The 27453-nt window shown below is 47.6% G+C and overlaps 1 protein-coding gene across 1 annotated transcript in view; it reads left to right on the top strand.

Annotated features, from left to right (window-relative positions):
- Positions 1-26398, top strand: part of LIN52 (lin-52 DREAM MuvB core complex component) — a 118880-nt gene extending 92482 nt beyond the window's left edge. Inside the window, exon 6 of the mRNA XM_064486110.1 lies at positions 26367-26398. Within this exon, the coding sequence (XP_064342180.1) occupies positions 26367-26383 (17 nt within the window). The 3' untranslated portion in view covers positions 26384-26398. The remainder of the gene's footprint in view (positions 1-26366) is intronic.
- Positions 26399-27453: the final 1055 nt, after the last annotated feature.

The raw sequence follows: 27453 nt of genomic DNA on the forward strand, positions 1-27453 counted from the left end.
ACACGATGAATCAAAAACAAATATTTCTCTGCCACCTACTAAATCCTATAGTGTGAGTTCCTTTACAACTCTGTTCAAGAACTAGAGAAGAGGAGGTATTAATCCGTACTACTGCTGTCACCCATCGACAGTGTATCTGCTCCAGACCAGAGGTGCCCTTTTAGAGAAAGCATTTCATTTTAAGGAAAGCAAATTGCTTGGCATCGTTGATTCATCATTGATTTTCAAGAAAACATCTGGGTGGACAGTAGATTTCTGTGATCTAGAAAAACATGGCTGGTTGACTGACTAAAAAGGTACAGCGTTACAAATACTATGCTCTGACTCCTTACAGATTATTTTTCTAATAAGTAATGACTTCTTATTTGCCTACAGGTTTGAGTTCCCTTTCCATTTGCCATTCCAAATACCATCTTTGGAATGTATCTGTTGGCTATGAGCAGCACCATTTTGAAAAGCATAGCAGTGGTGCCTGGAGGCACATTTTCAAATTCTTGTTCCGATCTTTCCTCACCAACAGTCTCGTTGCTTCTTGCTGTCTGCAGTCTCTCAGGTTTTAGGCCTCAGCTTTGGGATCTGCTTGGCTTTCCTTTCACTGTTGGAGCAGTAGAAGTTCACAGGCTGTCAATTGCATTGATATGAAAATGCTATCATTAATTTTTCTTCATCTTTTTGCTACCCATTTGTTGTGTTTCTTTAATGGACACTTGCTAACTGCTTCTTGTTTTTGGTCCTCTAGCTGCAGGTTATTGTAGCTCCTCTGTCTTCTGGACTCACCTGAAACAGAGCAGTGAAAACGGAGCTGGTGCAAGTCATTCCATTGCCCCTGTGGCTTCTGAAGGATGTTTGGACTTCCATGGGGGCTTTGTAATTCATTTCCAATGGGATGCTCTGGTCCCTTCTGTTTCCTCCAGGATTAAGGCATCACAGGAAGGTAAATGCAGAGCAGGAAGGGAGGAAATGGGCAGTGGGCCAAGGTGAACAGTCCCAGGGATCCAATAACATAGTTTCTTAACCTGCTCTCAGCCTCTGCACAAACTCCATCTCCAAGGATTTGTGTGTTCTCCAGTTTGTTTTCTTCATCCTTTGAGAGCTACAGGACTACCTACCCCTGCATGGGCTTCATTTCACCAGAGGGCCTTGTACCCCCCACCCCCAAAGAATGGGCAGTCATGGGCTCTCCCAGTGCGTGAAGTTCCGACTGGCCTGTAACTGACTTTTCCTATCTCTTTAGGCTTTGGGGCACTTTGGGGATGTGTTCCTGACTGCTTATAGAGGCCACTGTCCTTCCCACCCTTTGCCCAACACTTGTCTTCATGTGCAGGGGTGGTTGGGGGCTACAGGTGGCACCAGGTGCACCGTGAGGCTCCCGGTTGGTGAGTGCTGGCAGAGCCTGTTAATTAGCACATGAACACCCCAATGCTCCATTAGCCAGGCCAGGCATTCGGAACCTTCCCCTCCTGTGGGCCCCTTCCTCCTAATGAGAGCTGGAAGAAGGGCCCTCACAAAACACTGCCTCAGAATAATATTCCGCTTTGTCCCCACCAGTAACCAGGGCTGACAGGATCACTCTGTCCATTTCTCTTCTAATTAGCACAATTCCAGCATAGCCTGAGCCAGCAAATGGAGAAAAGCGATCAAAAGCGATCGGACAACCGTACCGAATCACAAACACAAAGAGGGCCATTCCCTGTAATTAGGTGAGACAATTCCTCAGTCTTTTCTCGGCTGGAGTTTGCCGCTAAGACTCTTGCTGTTTGGGTCCCAGCAACACAAGTTACATGTCTCCCTGGGACACTAATAAGCCCCAAATTGCCTTCCGCTTCACACAACTCTAACCAGAAGACAGATGCAGGGGGGAGGGGGCACAGCGAGGGGACAGGGTCTCTAAACAAGCAGCTGCTGCAATGTTTCCCCAACTCCAAGGAGCAGACACTGGGGCTGAAGGCAGTTGGCTTGAGAGAACCGCCCTGGGTGCAGCCTGGTCCTGTCACCTGAGCTGGGGTCTGAAGCACTGAGAATTCCTGACCCTCAGGAGATGCCCCCTCTGCCCTATTCATGCCCCACCTTCTGTCTGTTGTCCCCATTTGATCTCTTCCTCCCTCCCCCTGCCTGTCCTCAATGGTGGCATCATCCCTGGAACTACATCGGAGCCCTGTTCCACTGTAGTTATGATCTCAAGGATAGCAGACATGCAACGGACATGCAAATTCTGCTCTCAAAGAGCTCGTGACCTGGAAGGGGCCCTTCCTTCCAGCATCCATCACCTCTGTATGTCTGTCTCTTCCCCACCCTCTCCTGCAATCCCCATTCTCACTTCCTAGAAGATTCCTGGTTTTTAAAACAGAAAAGTGGCCCATCAGCTGCCAGGGCAAGAAGCTACAACTGGCCATACTCAATGTGGCTCAGAGGCTGGCCATTTAATAAACAGAAACAGCTCCCTGAGGACTGCAGCCCATTACAGGGATTACTGGGGGTGGTATAGCCATGAACTTGGTCAGGGACAAAGGAATGCAGGGGAGAGTGGCAGCTGGAATCACAATTAAACTCAAGCTCTGAGCTGAGTTGGGCTCACAAATTTTTATCTTTATCCTGCCCTCTACTTTCTGTTTTGATCTATTCTTGATGCTTCTGAAAGTGACCTCCAATACCAGAAAACACTCAATTGTCTAGAATCCAAGGAGCCAGAAAACTCAAGTAATCAGAGTTGCTTTGTTGTTCTGTCTTCTCTATCTGAGACATGGAGAAGTAATGATAAGATTTGACTTTGTAAATAACTTGAGAGATGTCAGAGAACTGATTCAAGTTTGTTCAGTCTCCTATAGTTTCTTTGGTTATAAACAGAACTTAGACTAGTACCTGGCACATAATAGGTGCTTAATAAGAATTTGTTGAAAGAATGAACTGCCGTAATACTCAGTGTTCATAGCCCTGCTGCTGGTCTAAGATGTAAGTGAGAGCTTGGATCTGAGAGAGAGGCAGGGATGGGCTTGTGTAAGTCTCTTCTCTCTGAGCCTCAGTGTCCTCGAGGCCTCTTCCATTTTACGTTTTGTTTGTTTGCTTATTTCCCTTAACAGAGGCACTGGGGATTGAACCCAGGACCTCGTACGTGCCAAGCATGGGCTCCACCACTGAGCTATATCCCCCACTCCCTGGGATGGACCTCTTCCATTTTAAAGAGGCAGCCTAGCATCATGGATAAGGGCACAGACCCTGATGTTGGGCTGCGTGGGTCCAAATCTTGTTTCTGCTATCTACTAGCTATGTGACTTTGGGTAAATTATTTAACCTCTCTGTGCCTTAGTTTACTCATTGATGGAATGGGTCCAAGGCTCCTAACTCAACATTATTGTGGCGATTAAATTAGTACTTGCTGGTGTTTTAGAACAGTGCATGGCATATCGTATCCACTGTGTTATTTAATTTTTTATTATACTCACAGTTGTTAAAAATTGATAACCTTTACAGGGAAAATATGATAACTTTTGGTTACCTTGAATAGTCAGTTAAGCAGAAAACCCACTTCTCTAACTCTTTAGAAGAACGGACAGTTTACTGAATACTTCTCCTGCCCTCATTGTTCTGCCCCCTGAGGCAGCCTGTGTCGGTGTGGACACAGTAAATCCCACTGTTGACTGCACAGACAATGGCATTGAAGACCGTTTGTTGCTGAAGAAGGGAGGAAAGGGTATCCTTTGTGACACTGGCAGGTTTCTGGGCTGATATTGAGCTTGACATAAGGCTTGAGTCATCGTGTTTTACTAGTCTTGGTGGTCCTAATGTATTCTAAGCATCCAGGGTATTCTAGTCACTGTACAGGGATGCTCTTCCCTGTTTTGCTCTGTCCTTCCCACCCCTGCCCCCATCCCTCTTCCAGATGCTCTGTTTCCAGGGCTGAACAAGGTCCACTTGGGCCTGGGGCTCCCCAGGCAGCTTCTTAGCTTTTTCCTCTCTGGGAGCGAATGGAGAACAGCCAGGTCTGATTCTGCAGCCCGAGGCCTCAGGGTCAAGCAGGGCCAAAGGTCACATCCCAGGGCCTTTCCGGATGCAGCCAAGCCAGCCCAGGCCAGCGGCTCCACACAAAGGAGCAGCTGAGAAGAGTCAAGTTGGAAAAGTCATTGACTTGAGACTGAGGGGAAATGAGAAGCAGTGGCTGCAGCCGGCCGCTGGCCAAGCCCCAGGAAGGGCCAGGAGCGATGCGCGGGGGCCAGGAATGGTCTCAGGAGTGGGGTGGCTTGTGGGAAAGCAAGCTCCCATGAGCTTCTTCCTTGGCCTCCTGATCCCCTCCGTCTATCTCTGCTGCCGCCGCCGCCTCTGTCTTCTTACCCTGACCCTCATCCCTTGCTGTCCTCATGGCCCTGCTCATCCAAACCAACTGTCCCCAAGGTCCTTCAAGCCTGTAACGATCGAGGATATTAAGGTACGTTCACGTAGTAAACTGTTATGCAACCATGCAGTAGGTTTGCAAAGAGCTTACAGCATCACAGAAGAAATGGTTTGTCATAAGGGTAAGTGAAATAGCAGGATGTGAAGTTATAAATGCAGCGTGATCCCCAATATGTGGGGGGAAGCAAACAGACCAAGTAGTAATAGTGCCTGCTGCCTGGTTGGAGGGTTATGGGTAATTTTCATTTTCCTCTACAGTTTCCAAACTCCCTATAGAAACATGTATTGCTTCCATAGTGTAGGGAGAAAAAAGTCTCTGGATGTAGAGCTTAAAATGTCCTATCAGCCCAGTCTGTTAACATGTTTATAGTAATGACATTAGTTCTTGTGTTTGAAAATGTCATCTGTAAACCTCTAAGTATTTACTGGGCACCGACTAAGCGTCTAGCCCTGCCCTAGACTCTCCACTCCATCACATGTAATGCGGATAAAACGACTTGTTCCCCAACCATACCCAGGCCCATGGCCCACCCCTCCTCATTACTCCACAGAGCCTTTGCTCTGGAACAGAAAAATTTTCACTTGGTAGATGTTCAGTCATAATTGCAAAATAACGTTTTCCTCTGTTCATCCCTACACCGAGGAAAACATATCTAATTTGGCTGTAGACTCTTTAGGCTGAATTTCCCCATCCCTGGGGCACACAAAACGTTACTACAGATGCTGTGTTTGTGAGAGTTTTGTTCGCTGCTTTCTTCCTGCTCACTTTCCCCTTCCCAACTGGGAGAGAAGGAAAAAAAAAAAGATGACTTAGGGGTCAGAGGATTAGGCATGGGTCAGGGCGGAGTCTGGAGTGATACCTGTATTTTCAGCACAGACAGCCAGACGAACGCACTGCACCATCAGGAAAGGGAATGCAAGCTGGGACCTGAGGGACACAAGGGATGTGCAGGAGGTTTCTCTGCAAGATGAGATGCAGAGTCATGGAATTAATAAAGAAGGGATGAAAGCAGCAGGGCTAGAGGACACACAAAAATCATAGAGAAGAATGGACTCTGTCCCTGAGGAATGACCCATTCACCCCCGCCTCGGGCGGCCGGAATATACAAGCCCAGACATCTGACTTGGCCTTGGTGGGCCCAAAGGGGACTTGCTCCTCATTTTCCTTCAGCAGAAATAGATGTCATGATGAGTAAGAAAAATTCTGTGCCTGCCACACCCACTCCCTCCTCCACTTCACCAGTACCTACACTTGTCCATCCTGTTTCCCAAAGAGGTGCTATTTCTGTCCAGCTCAGGACCAAAAACAAAGGGAAAATGTTAGCCCCATGCAGCCCTGAATCCTGCCTGGCTGTCCTGTTAGCCCTGGGGCTTTCAGCCAGAGGAGCTGGGTGGGCCAGATCTGATCTGGATCTGGTGAGCTCTGGAACAGACAGCTGAAGCAATTGTTACAACAGGAGGGTTGCAGGGCAGGCGACACTTCACAACATCACCAAAGATTGATGCAAATTGGTTTGGTTCTGACCCTGTCACACCAGGAAGGATAATGATTCCAGCGGTGCCCGGCCTGGGCGGGGGCACTGAGTGGGGGCCGTGAGGATTGGTGTCTCACTTTGCATCTTCATTAATGATCTGAAAGACAGGGGTAAACAGCATGTTAATGAAACCTGCAGATGATTGGTGTTATAAACCCCACAGAGGACAGAGAAATAGCACAGCGAGACCCAGAGAGCTTAGAAATATGGTCAGGAGATTGTCAAAGGAGACTTCCCATAGGAAAACGGAAGTCAACATGTCAGGAGAGGGTGATGAAGGTGCCTCTGGGGGGACCCACAAGCCTGGAAAGCAGAGATGGGTGGCAGGGTCAGGAGGCTGAGTGAGGGGATCAGGTTTGGGGTGTGCTGGGGAGCCAGAGGAACTGGCCTTGAGGACCCAGGGGACACATACCCTTGTGCATTTCTGGCAGGACTGACTGCAGCAAGAAGACTGGGGCCAACAGTGTGTGCATCCTGGGGGCCAAGCAGGTTGCATGGGTCCGCTGACCTGTGTCAGCTCCTGTGCCTTCTGCAAGGCTGGGCCCTGACTTCACAGCCACCAACTGTGTCCATTTATGCTCATCCCTGAGCTAAAAGTGCCATTTTGACCTGAATGACCAAAATGAAACAAGTCAAAACACATTTTTAAACTTTGCCCAAAATTATTGGGAATAAGATATTCAAGAGCAGCAGAAAGAAAAATTTCCCCCATCCTCAGTGGTTTCCCATTCAGTAAACACGGCTTGGAGCTATAACTCACTTGCATTAAGTGCAAATATCTTAAGGATACACATGGTTCAATGATTTTTTTTCCCCTTAAGCAAATCACTTAACCTCCCCAAGCCTTAATTTCCTGTCTCAAATGGGTATAACTTCAGTATATATCTCATAGTTGTACTGTGAAGATTAAATGAGATAGACTGTGTAAGGCCTGTAAGACCACAGTAAGCACTCAGATGTGGGTGATTAGTATTACTGTTTATTACCCTCTAATTTCATTTCCCAAGCTTTACTCTTAATTTCCCAAGTAAATTATTAACTTCTTGAAGTCAGCGACTGTCTTAAAATTCTTTTTCAGTGCATGGATGCTGGGAGAAACAAACAAACAAACAGACAGACAAACAAAAAAACCTTGTTTGGTGGCTTGATATGCCAGAATTCCCTTTTAACATAAATAATTTTGTCATTACTCAACTCAGATCTACCTCCAATGACATCTCTTTTTTCAAAATGGAACAAAAGCAAAGAAAGAAACACACAAAACCAAGTAAAATCCGGATATCAGAGAGGATTTTTTTTTTTTGAAACAAAACATTCCCCATGAGATTGTGTTAACAACGTATTTCCTGTCTGATGAAACTTAAGCCAAAAGGAGCCCAGCCTAATGATTAAGAGGCCAGTTGGGTTTGGGGAGGGTATAACTCAGTGGTAGAGTGCATGCCTAGCATGCACGAAGCCCTGGGTTCGATCCCCAGTACCTCCATTAAAGAGTCCAGTTGGGTTTGAACTAGGGCGCTAATTGTCCAGTTCACCTGGGACTCAGGAATTTCCCAGAACAAGGGACAGTCCAGCTAATGTGCTGGTCGGTCATCCTAGTTTGAATCTAGGCTCTGCTACTTGATAGTTTTGTGGCCTCGGGTAGGATTCTTAGCCTTGTTGATCTTGTTTTTCTCTTCAGTTAAATGGGGAACATACTGAATTGAAAGAGGTACCATTTGATGGTATTAGCAATGTGTTTGACACATAATAAATGCCCAGTAAATGTTGACATACACTGTCAGAATCCAGGTAAGTAAAGTTTAAAAACAGTCACAAACTAGTTTATGGTGATAGAAATCAGAGGAATGGTTACTCATGTCAGGAGACTGGCTAGGAAGGAACTGGAGGGAGTTTTCTGCAGGGCTGGAAATGTCCTAGTAGGCAAATAAAACCCCACCCTTTAGTTGTTCCTTATATATGCTCCACCCTACAAAACAAAGGCTTCTGTTTTCCTCTGCTTACCTGTTCTCCCAGCCTCCATTCATGTAGACACACTTTTGATGTCATTGTCATATGGCCTTGATTTGAAAACCCATGTCGTGGTTCTTTGCTTGGCGCTCTCTCTGCAGCTTTCTTTTCTGATATGAGCTGCACTCCCTCTGCAGCCAGTGGGGGCATTTGGTTGAGGACTCTCAAAACTGGCTCCCCACCCCTACCTCAAAGCCTCAGTGCTGGGAAGGTGCAGTCACCAAGTCCTCGTGACCTTCAGAAATACACAGCCTTTTTTAATTCCACTCCCAGGTACATGCCCAACAGAAGTGAGTGCTGATGTCCACCAAAAGATGTGCAAGAGTGTTAGCAACTTTATTCATGTGAGTCAAAAATTGGCAAAAATCCAAATGTCCATCAACAGCAGAATGAGTAAATAAATTGTCATATATTCCTACAATGGAATGCCACTGACAATAAAGAACAAACTACTCTTCTGCCTTACACGAGAACATGGATGAATCTCACAAACAACAATGAGGAGAGAGGGGATTAGTATAGCTCAGTGGTAAAACCATGCTTAGCGTGCACAAGGTCCTGGCTTCAATCCCCCAGCACTTCTGTAAAAATAAAATTAACTCTGTGTGTTCAAAACAAAACAAAACAAAAAAAAATGAGGCAGACACAGAACTGCATCCTGTATGATTCTACTTATATGAAATTCTAGGACAGGTAAAACTAATCCAGGGTGGGAGAGGTCAAAATAGTGGTGACCTTGGGTATTGACTGGGCAGGAGCACGAGGAGCCTTCTAGAATGCTGGAAATATTCTCTCTTGATCTGAGTAGTGGTGACACAGGAGTAGACTGTGTGTGTGTGTGTAAACATTCATCAAGCTGTACATTTAATGTGCTTTACTGTGTGTAAACTATGCCTCAATTAAAACAAATGAATTCAGGGTCCTCTGAGCCTCTAAAAGGAAACTGATGAAAGCTACCACAGCCTCATGGAGGTGATCTGGGGCAATAGCACAGGAGAATCATCCTGGCTCCCGGGCTCTGAAGTCAGAAGGAAGGACAGAGGATGGGCAACATGTTCCTTTGGCAGCGACTGTCCACGCTCCCCCAGCAACTGAGCATAAAGGCCTTGGGGCTGTGGTCTGTGCCCTTGCTCTGTGACTTTGATGTGGAGGAGAGCTGTCAGTCAAGCTCCCAGGGTCCCCAGCACCTTGGTGCTTGGGCTGTCTTGTGAGGAAGCATCATTCTCTACACCCCACTCTCTGAATCCAGTCCCAAGACTGTGGGCAGCTCCAGGGCCAGGACCTTGTCTGTGCTTCCCTGTTGCTGACATTTCGTGGGCTCTGAGTGCACAGTTGCCAAATGGATGCCTGAATCCATGGCCTTCAGTCACCTGAGGTATTATTAAATTCTTCACATTGATCTCAAAGCCAAAGATATGCTTTTTGACTCATGGATTATTCAGGTGATCTTTTCTGAAAGAATTGGAGTTCCAGGTAATCTACTGGCATCCCTGACTTTCTTCCATCCAGTGTAGTTTCAATTCTGCTAGAAAAGACCTCCATTCTCTCTATAATCAAGTTTCCCAGGACTATCATAAGGTTCCAGCATTACCCACTCCTAGCAAAGAGGCTATATCTACACTGTAGGTAACTGGACTTATCAGTGGTGCTGACAGTAATCTCTCTGGGTTTGGTATTCCCTTAGATGGAGGCTGGAATAGCTGCATTGTTTGTTTCCTTGAAGAGATTTCTGTGCTATCCAAATAGGTAGCCACTAGCCACATGTAGCTCTTCTATTTAAATTAAAAATCAATAAAATTTAAAATTCAGTTTATTACACTAGCCACATTTCAAGAGCTCCGTAGCCACATATGGCTACTGACTACCATACTGGATGGTGCAGAACTACATACATTTACATCATCACAGAAATTTCTATTGGACAATACTAGACTCTAGATAATTTTCAAACCCTCTAGGAAACTTTGAAGGAGGGAAGGAAGAAACTAAGTGGTTAGAACTGGACCCCAACCCCAGTGCAACCAGAACCACTCTGCCTATGAATTCAAGTTTCAACTTAGAATTTATTTGGAAAAAAAAGCTCTACTGCTTTTTAACTTTACAATACTTTTTTAAAAGATAATAAATACAAACCGTATTTAAAACAAGCAGATTGTGAAAAATGCATCTCTTTCCCATCCTCTGACCCTCAGCTACTTGTTACCAGCTTGCGGGAGCTACAGCTTGTCCTGCATCTTGTTTTCCCACTTAATTTATCTTGAATCTTCTTGGTACTGGTATGTACAGATTTCACAGCTATGTATTATCCCACTGTATGGATGTACCATAATAATTTATTTAACCAGTACCCGTGATGGACATTTAGATCATTTCCAATCATCTGCTACTACAAACTATGTTGTATTTAAATCTTTGTGCAGTACAAATATATCCTTAGAACAGATGCCTAGTGAGGGAATTGCTTGCTCAAAGGCCACGTGCATTTTTAATTTTAATATTTAATATATGTATAAAAAGTAACATATATTGCTGAATTGCACCCCCCTAAAGTAGTCATGACAAAGGTTTTCCCCCACCCTCTCAACAGTGCTGCTCTCAGGTGTTCAGGTTTCCTGCAGAATAACAGTGGCTCCTCTTAGGAGGGAGCTCCATTGCCTCCCCACAACCCAACCCACCCACTTACCTTCCCTTCTTGTCACTCCTTCCTGCAACCAAGAGTGGCTAATATTTGCTTGAGCATCACCAGTCCCCCGGGTACTGGCCTAAATCCTTTCCTTCAGTTTCTCATACCTCATCAACTCTTCACAACACTCTCAAGAGGGACATACTATTATTATTCCAGTTTTACAGATGAGAAGCCTAAGACTTAGAGATTAACTAACTTGTTCACGGTCACCTAGCTGGTTCGTAGCAGAGCTGGGATTTAACCCCAGATCTGTCTCATTCCAAAGCCTGTGCATTCTGGGGAATCGATGGGCTTCCCCACACACCTCCTCCCCTGCCCCTCCTTGCATGGACTCTAGGTGTTCCCCTCTCCCTGTTAATAGCCACCCATCTCTCTTCAGTGCCTTTGCCTCTGTGCTCGTGAGCCCCCCATTCCTGCTCACCCCGTCCTTCCCTGGGTCAAGGCACACACATCTATCTGTGACCCTTCCTCCTTCACCAGGAAACCAGCACCTTGTTCCCTCTATTCTTGGCCTTGGGACGGCATCACCTGAACTGCTGGGTCCGTCCAGCCCTCTCCCAGGTGATCACCTCTGCCTATGGGGCCCGGGAGGGAGAAAGAAACGGCTTCCGTCACCTGACCCTACTCAGCCAATTCACGAAGACAAGATGTCAAGTTAATGAGCCTGTGGGCCTCTAATTAGCTGTCAATTACCTCAAATTAATCAACTCCTCGCCTAATTAAGCATTATCGGCAGGTGGGCACAAAGCAGACCATTGTGTGGGAGCCCTGAGAAAAGCTGGGCTGGCAAACTTGGTTAGGATCAGCGCTGTGCACTGCACCCGCCTCCCCACCCTGTCCCCAGGCACCAGGGACCCTGGGACCGCCTGGGCAGTGGGGTGGACTGCGCCTCGTGAGAGGGAGATGCAGAGCTTGGAGGCAGGTGGGATGTCTGTGGGGAAGTGGGGCAGCGGGAGCTGTCAAAACAGGCAGAGGAAGGCCAGGGCGAAGGGGAGGGCAGCAGGTCAGAATGACCAGCTCCGGGCGCTTGTTGGACCTGGGGCCAGTGCTCAGAGCTGGACAAGGTGGAGGATAGGTCATGGCCGGGAGTTCAGGCAGGCAGCCTGGCTTCTGATCCTGGCCCTGCCACTGTGAGCCCTGTGACCCCAGGAAGTGACTTCACTTCTTTGAGCCACAGTTTCCATCTCTGGGAAAAAAAAAAAATGAGAATAATTTTTTAAGAGACCTTATGGGGTCTTTGTGAGGATTAAATGAGATTGTGCCTGTGAAGCAGCTGCCACATGGGTCTGTTCAGGAACTTAAGTAGCAGTGGCAGTGGAGGTGGGGGGTGCCCAGGGGTGCCTCACCTAAGAGCTGCTCAGGCTATGTAATATGTCACCAGATTTGGAGCTGCAGTGCACCCCTGGTAGATGTGAGTGGGCTAACTGGACATGCTGGGTGCTGGATGCTGGGGTGTCCTGGCTGCAACCTCCTCTCCACCCCTCCCCATCTCCCAGCACCTTGGGGCACATACAAAGAGCCCTGGGTGCCATATGGAGCTCAGATGAGGTAACCCCAGGTCTCTAACTAGCGACCAGGAAGACGAGAGTGTGTAAGGGCCTCTCCCCTCTTGGATCTTGGGGCTGCAGAGCCTAGAGAAGAGAGTGTCTCCAGGCAGCCCCCGGGGCACTGAGCTTACACCACACCATGGTGCTGGAGGCTGAAGTGGGACCCGCTCTGCTTAGCACAGGGCAGAGTGAGGCTGGGGGCTGGCTGGGTAGATCTCTGAGCCCACAAACTGTCAAATGCCAGCACACCCATGCCAGTTCTGTCCCCTCTTGCACTCCAACAATTCCTTGTAATCAACCCATCGGATTTCTCATCTGTACCCTGTACTTTGATCCTGGCACAAGACATCCTCTCCCTGCCTCCTGGGGCAACAGAGGTCCTCAGCCTCACCTCCAAAAAACTTGGAATTATCTTCCCTCTCCCTGTTTAAATCACTCAGTCATTTAGCAAACATTTGTTGTGCCTCTTAATTAAAGCTCTCAGTGCAAAGGGGAGATGGTAGGGTAAACAGATCATTAATGCACACACTGGAGATGTAAGGAACAAAAGGGAGCCAGGATTTATTATATACCTACTGTATGCTGGCAGGAGTGGCAAAGCCAGATGTGGATGCTCATACTTTTGTCGCCTGTCCACCATGAGAGACCAGGTCTGTGCCCAGGGGTTAGGGTGAGGACAGAGGTTGAGGACAGAGGGTGATCAGGTGGATGCTGCCTCCACCTGGGCCTGGGCAGGTGAGGGCTCCCAGGGAAAGGGAAACTGGAGCTGAGCCTTGAAAGGGGCGATATATTCCAGATGAACGGAACAGCATATGCAAAGGCCTAGAGGCTCGCAAAGGACATGAAGAGTTCAGCAAATAAAGATTTCCTGAGTTCTCGAGACCAACCACAGTGGATGCTCCCTGTGCAGGGAGCAGGGTCTCAGAAGGCCTTCAAATAGGGCCTTTCTATTAGGGATTTGAAGAACCCTGGGAAGACTTGCCTAAACTCTGACCGCTCCTAGGGGAGCTGAATTCCACAGGGTCGCATCCATAATTCAACCAAATGAAGCTGCCAGGTTGGCTCAGAGGAGAGGGAACTTTCTGGGGGAGTGGGCCTTCCTAAAACCTGTGAGGTCATACCATTCTGTGTTTCTCTCTCTTCTCTCTCTTCTGTACCCCAAAGCACCTAGACTGGTGCAATTGCCCAGCAAGTGGTAGTGAAATATACTGTCCTGCAACTTTCTTTTCATACTAATATTGTCTTAGAAATTGTTCCAGATCAGAGTGTGTAATAACAGCCCCACAGTATTCCACTGCATGAATATATACTTAAAAAAAAAAAGTTATACAAAATTATCACAGCCAAGAGCAGGCTAAGATGACATGATGACTGGATGTCTATGATCTTCTGGGTGGGATCCTGGAGCAGAAAAAAAAGACATAAAGTGAAAGTTAAGCAAATATGAATAAAGCACAAATTTTAGTGATGTATCAATCTTGGTTCATTAAAAGTATACCACACTAATATCAGATGTTGGTAATGGGAGAATTTGGGTGTGGGGTTTATGAGAAGTCTGTACAATCTTGACAAATTTTATGCACATTTAAAACTGTTCTAAAAATAGTGTTTATTTTAAAATAATGTTAAAACTTACAAAGATGTTGAGATTAATAGAGTATCATTTCATGTAAAAGCACTGAGTGCCTAACAGTGCTGGGTCATTATGTAGGTTCCTTAGTCAAATGAGGGAAGTAAAAGTACTACTTTGAGGGACTCTGAATTGTTTTATTTTTTCAAACGGTTGTTCCCCATTGAAATGGTGGAACCACTGAACTAGTCCCACCCTGCCAGTTTACCACGGGGAAACTGAAGCTAGAAAAGGTGGTGACTCGTGCCAGCTTACAACAGATTATCACCTCAGGGTCTTCCAATCCCACGCAGGCACTGGGCTGGCTGGCCCTCGCTGCCCACCGTGGGCGAATGCCTTCCCGGTCTGCTGGGTTAAGCAACGGGTAAGACATCCCACGGTGACCTCTCCCCGGAGGTAATTTCATTTTACCAGGCTGACATACAAGCTGAAAGGAAGACGCTCTAAAGATGGGTGTCAGGCACTGATTAGCAGGGCAGCCTCTTAGGATCCTTGGCATCCCTCCCCTTGATTCCGTCGTGGAGGGAGAACTGGGCTCGGGCTCCCGGGACCCCTGCGGCCCCAGCCCTACCTCCCGTGTCAGAGCCCTTCCTAGGGGGGCTATCCGCGCCTTCACCACTAGAGGGAGCCGCGAGCAGCCCCCACGGCTCCCAGTGGCTCCTCCCATGCCCGGCCCTTCGCCGCAGTTCAGACTTCGCGAGATGAGGCTCCAGGAAGTCTAGGCTCCCTCCAGGCGATAGACCTCAGGCCCGCTGCCCTCTGCGGCCCCGACCTAGGAGGGGTGCCAGCACCCTGAACTCCACCGAGGGCCTCACTCTGCGCCCCTCTGCCCAACCCTCTCCTCCGAAAACCCTCCCGTGCTTTGGCTCCCGTTTTATAAATTAAGACGCAGAGGGTACCAGTCATGCCCAGGGTCGCACAGCTAACGTTGGCAGAACCAGCAGCCCAGGGGGCCTGGTTCTGACCTCCGAGTCCCATGGGTTCTCCCGCAGAGAATCTCAGGCATCCTCCCTGTAACCTTCTACCCAGATGGGGAAACTGAGGCACAGGTCAATGGTAGGTAGGGTATACTGTGTGGGTGGCCCAGTCTGTCAAGGGTAGGCAGGAGGCTAAGGCTGGGAGGCCAAGGCTAGGAGGCCAGCCCCTTGACAGATGATCACAGCAGGAGAGCCTATAAGGGACAGAGGGTGCCAGCCTGCTTCCAGGTTGGGGTGGGGGAGATGCTGGTGACTCTCTCCTGTGGATGGGTGACAGCTGCAGCCTCGGGTGGGAGGCCAGAGGCCCCACACGCTAATAACTTTCACTCACTGCCTGAGGGCTAATCCCATTACTCTCCTGGACCCTCTGGGACCACCCTCCCTCACCCTCCCTAATCCCCTCCCTCCCTCTGGGAATGGACCAAGGCCTTACCACGGGCCCCTGCCAACCCGTCACATGCAGACCTCACCCACCCCCGCAGGCCCTATCAGCCACCTGTGCCCACCCGAGTCCAATTCCTGTGGAGGTCCAACCTTCTCCACCTGCCTTCCCTGCCAGCCCTGTTTCCTGCTTGCCAATCCCCAAGGCACCTTCCCAAAATGGCCTCCAGCTGGGCTCCAGGTTTCTAAGCAGCCTGCTGTCTTAGATTCTGTTGAAGGAATTATCAGGAGAGAGCTTGGGTCCACAGGATTTTCATGTGTAAAATGGAGACAGTAGTGCCCACTTCATGCTGCCGTTCTGATGATACGGTGAGATGCTGTATAGCAAGTGTTTAGTGTAGCACCTGGCACAAGGGGAACCTGCAAGGTGTCAGTTGCTGATGTAATTACTATCAGTGGGAAGGATATGTCAAATACACAAGGGGAATAGATGTATTCTGTTACTGGAAGGCAGCTCCATGGCCTAGGGACAGATGTTAGAGGGAGGCAGGTTTGACTCACAAGGTCCTCACACTAGTGACGGGAGCTGCTATGGACACTAGGTGTTGGGTTCTTCCTTTGCGCCGGATTCTTAAGCCTCAATGTCCCCTCATGAGGTAGGTACTATCGATACCCGCATTTTCCAGATTGGAAACTAAGGTTAAGAGACAGCTATGAAGTGGTGGAGCCGGAATCAAACACGGTTCTGACTCCAGAATTCTCTGGGGCATTCTCCTGCTTCTCAGGATCCACTTCTAATGAGAGCTGATGGCTGAGACTACCAAAAAAGTAGCGGGCTCCCCATTTGCCAGAAGCATTCAGGTGATGTTGAGGGACAACCAGTCAGGAACCCTGAGGTCCCATGACAGGACTCAATCCCCCCAACATCTCTAGCCACCTATTTCCAGGCCAGGCCAGGCCAGGTCACTGCTCCCTCCCCAGTCTGGGCACAGGGTGGGGCCCCCTTTGGCCCTCAGCCTCCCTCTCCCCTACCTTCTGCTGCTCCTCATTTACATAAATTATCTCTCCCCAATTATCCATCCAGCTGTCCCAACTCTGATCTGTGAATGAATTAAAAACGGAATATAATTTAATAATGGCTGATTAGAAGGAGATTAGTTGTTATATAAAAGCCAAGAGCCAGCTAGTTGCCCTTAATCTGAGCCAATACCATCGTTATTTGGGAAAGGCTACCCTGGCCACCATCAGGCAGGGCAGGCATAGGGATGAGGGTTAGGGGAGAGCCCAGGTGGGGCCAGACCACCCCAGAGAGAAGATCAGGGTGCTGGGAGTTGGGAATTTGAGTCCCAGGCAGCTCCTTTTACTTCCCCTGTCCCTTGCTCCTTCCAAGTGGGCTTGCGCGGTTTCTGGGGTCCCTTCTTGCTCTAAATTCTAGGTGCCCTCAAATAAAACCTCTGGGTTTTCCCACGGCAGCCACTGCCCAGCCCCTGCTGGCCATAGACCAGGGGTTCAGGAGTCTCGTGCTCAAGCCCTGCCTCCCAGGAACACACAGGAGCTGGGGATGCAGACCTCCCCAGGAGGGGACCTGCCTGTCTGGGGTAGGTAGTCAGAGAAGGGACTGGAGTTGGTTGCACCAGGAAAACTCCATGGAGGAGAGACTGGCTCAGACAGAGTGGTGTGAGTGCCTGACGGGATCCCTGGGCCCCCTTGTCCTTGGCTTAATGACTGGACGTAGCTGGGGGAACATGTCTCTGAGATTCCCATTCATCCTTTCAGTCTCAGCTCATGTGCCCCTCCCCCAGGAAGTCTTCCCTGATCTCCTCTGCTTTGAGGTCTCCCCAGTGTTTCCATAATGCCTTGTGCTTTCTCCATCAGTGCCTTTAGCATATCTACTGATGGGGCATTTGTGTCCCCATTTGTGTGTCCCTCTAGGGTAAGGACCATGGCTTTTCATCTCTACATCACCAGTGCCAAGTACACAACTGTTGCTCAGTAACATCACTGAATAAATAAAGATACCTTCTCCAGAAAGCCTCCTGTGATTGCCCTAGTGTGAGTTCTGTGCTCCCAAAACACACAGTGATTATACCTTTAAAAATAAGACTGGGACATTGTGCTGTACACCAGAAATTGACACATTGTAACTGACTGTATCCCAATAAAAAAAATAATAAGGCAGGTCACATATGGAGAAATAACATACATAGACAAATAGTTATAGACAAAAAGCTTGGAATCAGACTGCCTATGTATGAATTCCAGGTCCACCACTTACGACTGTGTAACCTTAGGCATGTTATTAATCTCTCTGGGCCTCAGTTTCCTCATGTAAAAAATGGATGTGTTTACTATTTCCTACCTCATAGGGTTTGTGTGAGGATGATATGGCTGAACAGATAAAAGCACTTGGAACTGTGCCAAGTACACAGTGAGTGCTTAATAAGCACTTGTGGGTATACAGTGCTTGTCACACTGTTTTTTTCCCCAGCTGTGGGATCTCTGAGAATAGAGGACTGGACTTCTCATCTCTGTTGACAGGCTTGGTTGGACAGGGGCCATCTCAGCAGTCCTGGCGCTGCTTCCACACTGAAGTCCCCAAGGAGGCACACGCCGGGCAGGACCAGCACATTTCACCCACTATTGGTGGAGGGTCTGCTCAGTGTCAGACCCGGAGTCCCAGGCCTTCCCGAAGAGGCTCACAGCTTCGTGGGGCAGCCACATGCCCCTGATCAGAGTCTGAGCCCCGTGGCTCCAGTCTGGACCACGTGTCCTGTGTGGTTGACATCAGAGGATGTCTGCCAGGCCCCCCAGAGGGAGGAAATGGGGGTGCTGACCAGGGAGGGAAGGCTAATGTGACGTCTGCAGCGGGACTCTGGCGTCTGGGGCCATCAAAGAGTAGACAGCAAAGGAGCACGGTTTGTAGAGCCTGCCGAAGGCTGGGAACGGATAGGGTGGGCACCGGAAGAGGCTGATTTTCTCAGGACATGAGGAGGTGCAAAGTGTATGCCCAGTAAGTGTTTGCCGATTGGCTAACTGAGCTGCTCCAGAATTTTTCAGACATTTCCAGTCATGAAAATCTTGATTTCTTAGGTTTGGGGAGGGGCCTGGGAATCTATATTTGACCAGAACTTAGGTAATTCTGGTCAACAGGCGGTTTCCTCCCCTATTCCATCCTCCAGGCCTTGGAGCTGCAGTGCCCTCCGAGAACGGGGGCTGACCGGAACCTCCCCTTCCCCAGCACCCTCAGACACCCCTCGAGCCCCTACTCCACACACGCCCAATCTAGCCGCAGCCTCAGTCTCTCCCAGAACAACCTTTCTAGTGGAGCCCAGAGCATATCTGTCCATATTGCAGCAGGAGGCCTCCCAGGCCAGCCTGGGCTGTGGGATAATTTGATATTCAAATCCTGGCAAAGACCTGCTTCAAATTGCTGCAAATTAAGCTGATTTTGTCCCTCCGAATGAGGGATTTGCTCCTGTGGATCAACCCTTCCCAGGACTTGATGAGGTCAGGATTAGAGCCGCAGGGCTGGGGAGAAAAGCCCGAGGCAGGAGGCCGGAGGGCTGGAGAGTTGATGGGAGGGGGAGCCCAGCCCCTGAGTGTCTCTCCCGAACCCCAGAGTTAGGGAAGTTTCCCAGGGTCTCAAAAGTCAGCTCTTCCTAGTGATTTGGGTCTTCTGGGCCCCTGATGAGCAGACCTCACCCCCCAGGCCCTCAGGATAGCCCAGCTCTGTACATTCCTGAAGGTGTTTGTGGACTGCATCTCATCTTTCCAAGCTCCTGTGAGCCAGAGCCCAACTGATCGCCCCATTTCACTGATGAGGAAACGGAGGCTCCTAGAGGTAAGATGAGGCTCTGCTGGGCAAAGGCAACCTGGATTCAACCTCTGCCATCATCTTGCTGTGTGACCTTGAGCAAAGGGCCTCTCTGAACCTCCTCTTAAGGATTATTGATAATGTGCGCGCAGCACGAGGCACACAGCAAGCCCTCCACCAAGCATCGCGAGGCTACTCCCCACATAGTGAGCACTGCCCAAGGCCCCGAAGCTGGGAAGTGGCAGAATAAGGATTGGGACCTGGGTCTTTCTGGGCCTCAGGCAGAGTCATTCCCTGCCTTCTCCAGCTCTCTGCCAGCTCCTGACTCTACCCCTCCTGACAGACTCCCCTCCCTGGCAGAACCTCATTTCCATCTGTTTTATCAAGACCTGTACTGTATACTGCAGCCATTTCGAATTGCACCATTAAAGATTTTATGCTGGAGACGTTAAAATTAAAAAGATCTATGTGCAAAGAGTCACAACGAATTTAATCAACTTGATTTAATAGAAAACAGCAAATGGAATTTATGATGCTCCAAAAGACAAGGGAATTTTTTTTTCAACAAAAAAATAATAAAAAGCACTTTGTGGAAAACAGAAAGTGGAGTGGGGGGGGCCTCCCCATCTGAGAGTTTATCAGAACCTAATCCGTGGCGAACAAACCCAGTCAGGGCTGTTTGCCTGCTAATCCCAGCTGCCATTAAAATATTAAAGATAAATCTAATCGTCTCTTTATCCAAAATAAGCGACTTTTGTGTGGGGAGAAAACATCTAACCCTTTGGGAGGAGAATTAGTCCTAATGCATCAAGTGGAATTCGGTCCAGGCTGGGGCGAAATAGGGTTTAGAGGCAAATGAGATGGTAATAGAAATAAAACCCAGAATAACAAATTAAAAACCCTCATTTACACGAATTAAAAGGGCTCACAAAAGGGCTGGAAGCCCAGGCCTCCCCTCCTCATCCCCTAGGCCCACTTCCCCCTCCCCTGGTCTCACCCGCCTGGTCACCTACCCGCAGGCCCGCAGGAGAGGAGCCAAGGCCTGACCGCACCCTCTCAACTTGTGCTGTGAGACTCCCCAGCTTTCCTCTTCCAACCCAAGCCGAGCTGGTTTCCTGAAGGCTCTGACTGAGCCTTTAGACATCTTTCCACACCCCTGGGGTGTGCTCTGGGGTTAGACAGAACTGGGCTCCTGTCCCAGGACCGTCCCTCACTATGTGAGGTCTTGGTTTAATTTCTTAAACTCCCCAGGCCCCAGTTCACTTCGCAGGAAAATAATCCTAGTCCCCATCTTTACACAGCCCCTCCCCACGGCCTTGACCTCATTGCTGCTCCTGCCCTAGCTCCTGCTGCATTCAACAAGATGACATCAGGACAGCCCCCAGCTCTGTCCTGACCCCTGGTGACCACTCAATAGTAAACTGTTGTCAAGCTCCACCTCAAGGCTGCACAGGCAGCTTGGCCAGTAATGGGCTCTGGGGAGGTCAGGCCAGCGCCCCCAAAAGGAGGGAAAGCTAGCAGCAGGTCAGCCTGGAAGGCTGGGGTCTGCCAGCAGCCATTCTGAGTACCTCCAAGGCGTCGCCCCTGAGTTGTGACTCGAGGGGGCTGAGGCCACTTCAGATCTTCAAGCTTCTCACTAATCAGCCCTCTGTCCCTTAAGGTTGCCCCAGGGTTGACCTGTGGCTCCTCCTTCATGGTAAGATTTCAGGGGTTCTGACACATACCTCCCCCCACCCAGGAACTCCCCCACCTTTGGGTCCAGGTCTGAATCCCACATGTTAAAATCACACTCTACCTTAGTGGCAGGATGCTTATCAAAGGAGACACACTCCCCTCCAGGGGTTTGGCGGGCCCCTCCATGAGCCATCACGAGTTGACGGGCACAGACAAGTATGACAACCCCCCTCCTGAGAGCCTGTTTGGACTGCAAAGAGAGGGCAAGGAGGGGGCTCTCATGCCTGAAGCACCCCTACACACACGTAGGAGGGCCGGAATCCACCTCTGACCTCCCCAGCCTTCTTAACAAATCCACCTGAACAGGAAACTCATGTTGACAGCATTTTATTATGGGATATTAAGTGGAATTGGATTGTGGGGTTAAACCTTTCCCTGGCTGACTTGCTGTGTCCTGTTGGCTTCCTCCCCCTGTGCCCAGGGAGTACTGGGAGGCGGATCTCTCCTCCTTCCAACTTACCTCCCCCGACCCTCACCCATGGACTCTACCAAGTGGTGATTCTACTAAGAGGAAATTGGGATGGGCTGGCCATGGAGGAGTGGGTGACCTTCTTCCCAGATTGACTGAAGGGAAATAGGAGGAGGTGCTGGGTGGGATAGGTTTTTCCAGATATGCGTCCTAAGCCTGAGGTTTGATGGGCAAGTGTTGAGAGAAGAGGTCACAGGTAAAGGAGTTGGGGGGTCCATTGCTGGAAGCTGTCTTAGCACATGGGGAGGGGGGGGTTCCCAGAATAACACAGTCTGGGTTAGCAAACAGCATCATTACACAGAGTGGTTGTAAGGATTAGAAGTAAATATAGAGGGAAGGGTATAGCTCAGTGGTTAGAGTACATGCTTAGCATGCATGAGGTCCTGGGTTCAATCCCCATTATCTCCATTAAAATAACTAATTAAATAAATAAACCTAATTACCTTTGGTGCCAGATGTCTGGCCAGATAGTATACATGTTTGTCCACAATTCTTCCTTCCCTCTCCCTGGTAGGGGGAGTTTATTTCTCCACTCCGTTGCCTTTGGTCTTGGCTATGTGACTAGCTTCTGCCAATGGGATGTGAGAAGATATGACCCAAGCAGAGCCTTTAAGTGGGTTTGTGTGGTTTGGCTGCCTCTGCTCATCCTGACCTCTGCCGGAAGAGCACGCTGTGGTAGCCAAGTTCCCAAAATGAGATGTATGAAGCAGACCTGGAACAAACCCACAGCTGTTCCTGGGCCCTGGGACCCAGAGCAAGAGATAAGCCATCTAAGATGTGGAGGAGGATGCTATGCCTTATGTGTAGAAGTTATGGAGTTGCCCTGCTTGAATATTCCTTCAAGAAAGAACTTGCTGTTCAGATGCAAGAGTGCAGTTAGCAGAGGGCCTCCAGCTGCACCTTCTTCAAGATCCACTGCAGTGTTGTTTGGTTTTTCCCCCAGTCTTATTGACACGTAACATTGTGTATGTTTAAGGTGTATAGCATGTTGATTTGATACATTTATAAACTGGAAAATGATTACCACCACAGTATTAGCTACCACCTCCATTCCATCACATAGTTACCACTTCTTTTTTATGATGAGATTATTTAAGATCTACTCTCTTAATAATGTTCAATTATATGATCTAGAATTACTAGTTATAATCACTTGCCACAGTGTTTGGGCATGGTGGGGTACTAGGGCCTGGCCATTTCTGCTCAACTCAAGGCTGCTTTAATGTGCAATATCTGTTCCAGAGCTCCCTGTTAGATTGACTGAGGCTTGGTGAGGTCTGCATTGTGGTTTGAGGCTCTCCCTTTCCAATCCTGCTCCCTCTCATCTTTACCTTTCACAGATGTTACCCCCCTCCAATAAACCACTTGCATTCCTAATCCTGTCTCAGCACCTGCACAAAACCTAATTCACTTGGGTTCAAATACTGAGTACACAACTCACTAGTGACCTGACTGTAACCACACTATGACTCAGTTTCCTCATCTGTAAAAAGAAGATAACAGAAACACCCATCTCAAAGTTTTTTTGTGAGTACTAAATAACCATTGGATAACCCATGTACAGTGCTGAGCACTCAATAAATGTTAACTGAGATTGCCAGAGGTAGTTGTAAATCTCAATGAATAAATGCTAGCTATATATGAATGATACATGGTAAAATATCAAGTCAACAGATATAAATCTAGGATGGATTCTAAAAGACTGAAGAGTGAGAAAGATGGGCAGATGAGTTGCAATTGTAGACAAGGATAAAGCAGAAAAAATAACGAAAGCTTGCAAATAAGATGGTCGATATATTCTGAGCCATCATTTGCAACCAGAAAAAAAGCTGACCAGACTTCCATACGATCCTTCACCATCGTCTAAACACTTTCTTGCATATTTTCCTCTGAGAGCTCTCCAAGAAAGCCAAGGCAGGCATCACCATCTCCATTTTACAGGTAAAAGACCTGAGGCACAGAGAAGCTAAAAGACTCACCCTGCAGCACACAAGGAGTTACTGGAGGCAGAGGTAGAACCATGGTTGCAGCGCTCCCTCGGCAGAGAATACAGGGCATCATGGAAAAGCACCAGAACAAAAAAAAACCTAAGGGGCTTCCCTGCAGCGAAGTCAAGCAGGTGGTACCTAAACCACTACAAATGCTATTCTAGGGGAGACCACTCAAGACAAGGCAGAAGATCCTCTAGACAGCATGGAAAAGAAGGCACTCAAGTGAGTACCAAAGACTATGAGGTTGGCGTGGAGAGGCAGAGCCAAGAGAGCTTTCTAGCTGTCGGGACCTGGGATAAGCTGGATCGCTACTGTGATGGCAAGCCCGTCAACTTTCCCCCAGGTCAAACCATTTGACTTCAAATGCTTCTCCATGGTATCAGTGAAGAATCGCTTATGGCTTCTGATAACAGGACCAGAGGCCAGTGGTTTAGACACTGGTAGAAGACAGAAATTTATTTTTTGCGTGTTTAAAAAAAAAAAAAAAAAAGCTCATTGGGGCAGCCCAGGGCAGATACGGTAGCTCGTGTGTCTTCAGGTACCCAGACACCTATTTTTCACTCCACTTACCTAATGTTGGCTTCCATCCTCAAGGTCACCTCATAGCCTAAAACAACTGCTGAAGCATTAGCCATCAAGTCTGTGTTCTAGACGGAAGCTGGAGGACAGGCAAAAAGAATGTGTGCTAAATGTCTTAAGATATGTGCTCATGTTTCATTGGCTAGAACTTTATCAAATGAACATTTTTTGTTGAAAAAGAGGTTGGGAAATGAAGTCTTTTATCTATGGATATCACACTCTGAATAAAATTAGGTTCTGATACTAAGGCAGAAGGAGAGAACAGAAATTGAGTGGCCAACCATCAGTCTCAGCTACACCTATAGACTTAAGTTTTATGACGAGATCTCTCTCCAAGCTCTCCTCTTCATAACCTCATATTAATCATAGCTCAAATTTGGCCCAAATTAGTTTATTAAGGGAAAATAAGATTCCCAGTTTGGATTATGTTGGGGAGTGGAGCTAAGTACAATACCCACAATTTTAATAGTTTGCTTTATGGGTTATAAACAGCTCTGTCTAATTTGACCCAAAAAAGAATTTACTGGAACAATATTGAGTAGCTCAAAGACTCTCCAGGAGGTTTGGAGACTAGAATCAATGCCCAAAAGCTTGTCACAGTTCTGATCTGGTGAAGAAGCCACTGCAGTTACTGTCCTCTCTACTGGATCCTAGGTGCTGGAGCTCCCTCCGCTGCCACCACCAACACTGGGCAAGGAATTCTGCTGCTAACCTGTCACCCTGCGACTTGGGTCTTGCTGCAACCACACTGCTACTATAGGAGGTTCTCTCAGTTTTTATTCTTTTGTCACGAGTTCCTGATTCAAAGTCCAGGGTGTTTGCTTCTGACTGGTAGAGCCCAGGTCACATAGCCATGTTCTAGCTGTAAGGGAAGCTGGGAAAGCAAGTGTCTAGCATCTCCAGTTTCCCTGTGGAACTGGGGCTCTGTCTTCTGCTAGGACTCATAATTTGGAGAATTCTCCCAAATAGGAATCAGGTTCAGATGTTGGACAGCCCACAAAATGATAAATGTCTGTTATAGGACCTTGTAGATGTTTCATGTGAACCTCACAACAACTCATTTATGCATGATAAAACTGCAGCTCAGAGAAGTGAAGTAAATTCAGAATGGCTGTTATTAAAAAGTCCACGAACAATAATGGTTAAAGAGGGTATGGAGAAAAGGGAACTCTCCTACACTGTTGATGGGAATGCAGTTTGGTGCAGTTGTTATGGAAAACAGTATGGAGATTCCTCAAAAAACTGCAAATAGACTTATCATATGATCCAGCAATCCCACTTCCATGCATATATCTGGAGGGAACTCTAATTTGAAAAGATAGGGGGGAGTAGCTCAAGTGGTAGAGTACATGCTTAGCATGCGTGAGGCTCTGGGTTCAATCCCCAGTACCTCCCTCAAAAAAAGAATTAAATAAATAAACCTAATTACCTCCAACTAACTGTGCCCCAAAACTAAATTAATCAAAAAGATACATGCACCCTAATGTTCACAGCAGCACTATAGACAATAACCAAGACATGGATATAACCTAAATGTCCATTTACAGATGACTAGATAAAGAAACTATAGTATACTTATACAATGGAATACTACTCAGCCATAAAAAAGAATAAAATAATGCCATTTGCAGCAACATGGATGGACCTGGAGATCATCATTCTAAATAAAGTGAGCCAGAAAGAGAAAGAAAAACACCATATGATATCACTCATATATGGAATCTGAAAAAAGAAAAAAAGACGACACTAATGAACTTATTTACAAAGCAGAAACAGACTTACATAGTAAACAATCTTTTGGTTATGAGTGGGGAAAGGGGATGGTGGGAAGGGATAAACTAAGAGTTCGAGATTTGTGTATAGTAGCTAGTACATATAAAATAAACAACAAGTTTCTTCTGTATAGCACAGGGAACTATATTCAATATCTTGCAGTAACCTATAATAAAAAAGAATATGAAAACAAATAGATGTATGTATATGTATGACTGAAACATTATGCTGTACACCAGAAATAATCGATACACCTGGAACTCCTACCTGGAGACAAGGTCTTCTACAAGGCTAGCTCTAAGGCAGTGAGTGCCAAGAGTCTATTCCTTCTTTCCCACTCCCTGGGGCATTCCAAGAAAGCTCCAAAGGGTATAGACTATTCCTTGGAGAATTAGGAGAAGGAAATTGGTCCAGATGTTTGAGATAAGATGCTGTTGGTAGCCCAAGGTTCTGGGGATTCACAAGCCTTAACCTCTGTAGCCCTTCTCAGCCCCTTCTGGTGTCCCTTCCTTTCCTCTCCAGTGTTCTTGGTGGGGCAGGATGGCAGCTCAAGCATTGCAGGGGCATCATTTGCCTCCCTATCCTCAAGTTCCCTTCCTCTGCTTGAGGCTTTCATTCCATCTTCAAGAAAACAAGAATGCAGTGTGTTTGGAATCTGAGTGGCTCTTGGCAGCAGCATGTTCCTGGGCAGGTCAACTAGACTGTCTGAGGTTGCTTCCTCATTTGAAAATGAGACACAACTTTCAGGATAGTTGGAAGGGTTCATTGAGACAGTGTGAAAAAGTCCAGACTTATTAATAAATGTTCATTGTATATAAGTTAAATGTGAGTCAAAATCGCTCTTGTTTTTCTACTAGCATCAGCCCCTTACTGAACAGAGGGAATGGGATATCTGGTCCAACATCTGATGACAGGAGGATAAAGGAGCTGGAGCTCTGGGACTCCGTCAGAACACTCTCTCAGGACAACTGTCCAGCACAACAGAAGACAAGGTTCACTCTCAAGGGGTAAGCCCAAAATACACAAGAGCTTTAGAAAAAGTGAAACACATTCATGGGTGACAGATTCATAATGGGATTATTGATTCAAACACAGATCCTTTCTCTTCCTTGCATTTTCCATCCTCCTCCCTCCAAAAATTGTTGCTAACGGCTGGGTAGTGACTCAGGGAAGCAGCTAGCAAAGGACAATGACTTGGCTGCACCTGGAGCTAAAAATGACCAGCACCAGGGCAAAGGAGGGAGATGGCATCATCCCTCATCCCTAATCTCCCTCCCTGAGCCTTAGTATCTTATTTGTAAAAAAGGGGACAGAACTGGAGAAGCTGGGTGGATTAAATGCCATAAGTGGCCTGGTACCCATTAATAATAATAGTAAGAACCATGATGTATTGAGTCCCCAGAGCCAGACACCAGGCTAAGTGCTTTAAAAATAGCAGCTCCTTCAATTGCTGGCCTAAACTCCATGAAGGCCAGGACTAAGTCTGTCTTGTTCCCCACCATATTGTCTGTCTCAAGTATAGTAACCTCTTGCGTGATGACAGTAATAACCAACACTCACAGGAACCTTACTTGTAGCCTTATTTTGTATGCTCATGGTATAGACTTATTCACCATTTTCAGCACCATGCATTTCTAATATTTATGCCAATTGTAAGGGATAGGTACTACCATTATCCCCATTTTATGGATGAAGAAACTGAGGGATGGAAAGCAGAGAGAAGCTAGGTAACTTTACCAAGATCAACAAGCAAGTGATATAGAGCAGGAATCTGAACCTAGGAAGTCTGGTTCTAGAGCCCATGCCCTTGACCCCTGTGCTAACTCAGGGGGTCAGGGGATGCTCACAAGCCCAATGTCAGGCTGTTTGATAAGTAAAGCTAAGAGGGAAGTTAAATGATTGGCTCAAAGCTACAGAACTATTAGGCAGCAGACCCAGGATATG

Source organism: Camelus dromedarius, chromosome 5, assembly GCF_036321535.1.
Source record: "Camelus dromedarius isolate mCamDro1 chromosome 5, mCamDro1.pat, whole genome shotgun sequence".
In the NCBI taxonomy this organism is placed as follows: domain Eukaryota; kingdom Metazoa; phylum Chordata; class Mammalia; order Artiodactyla; family Camelidae; genus Camelus; species Camelus dromedarius.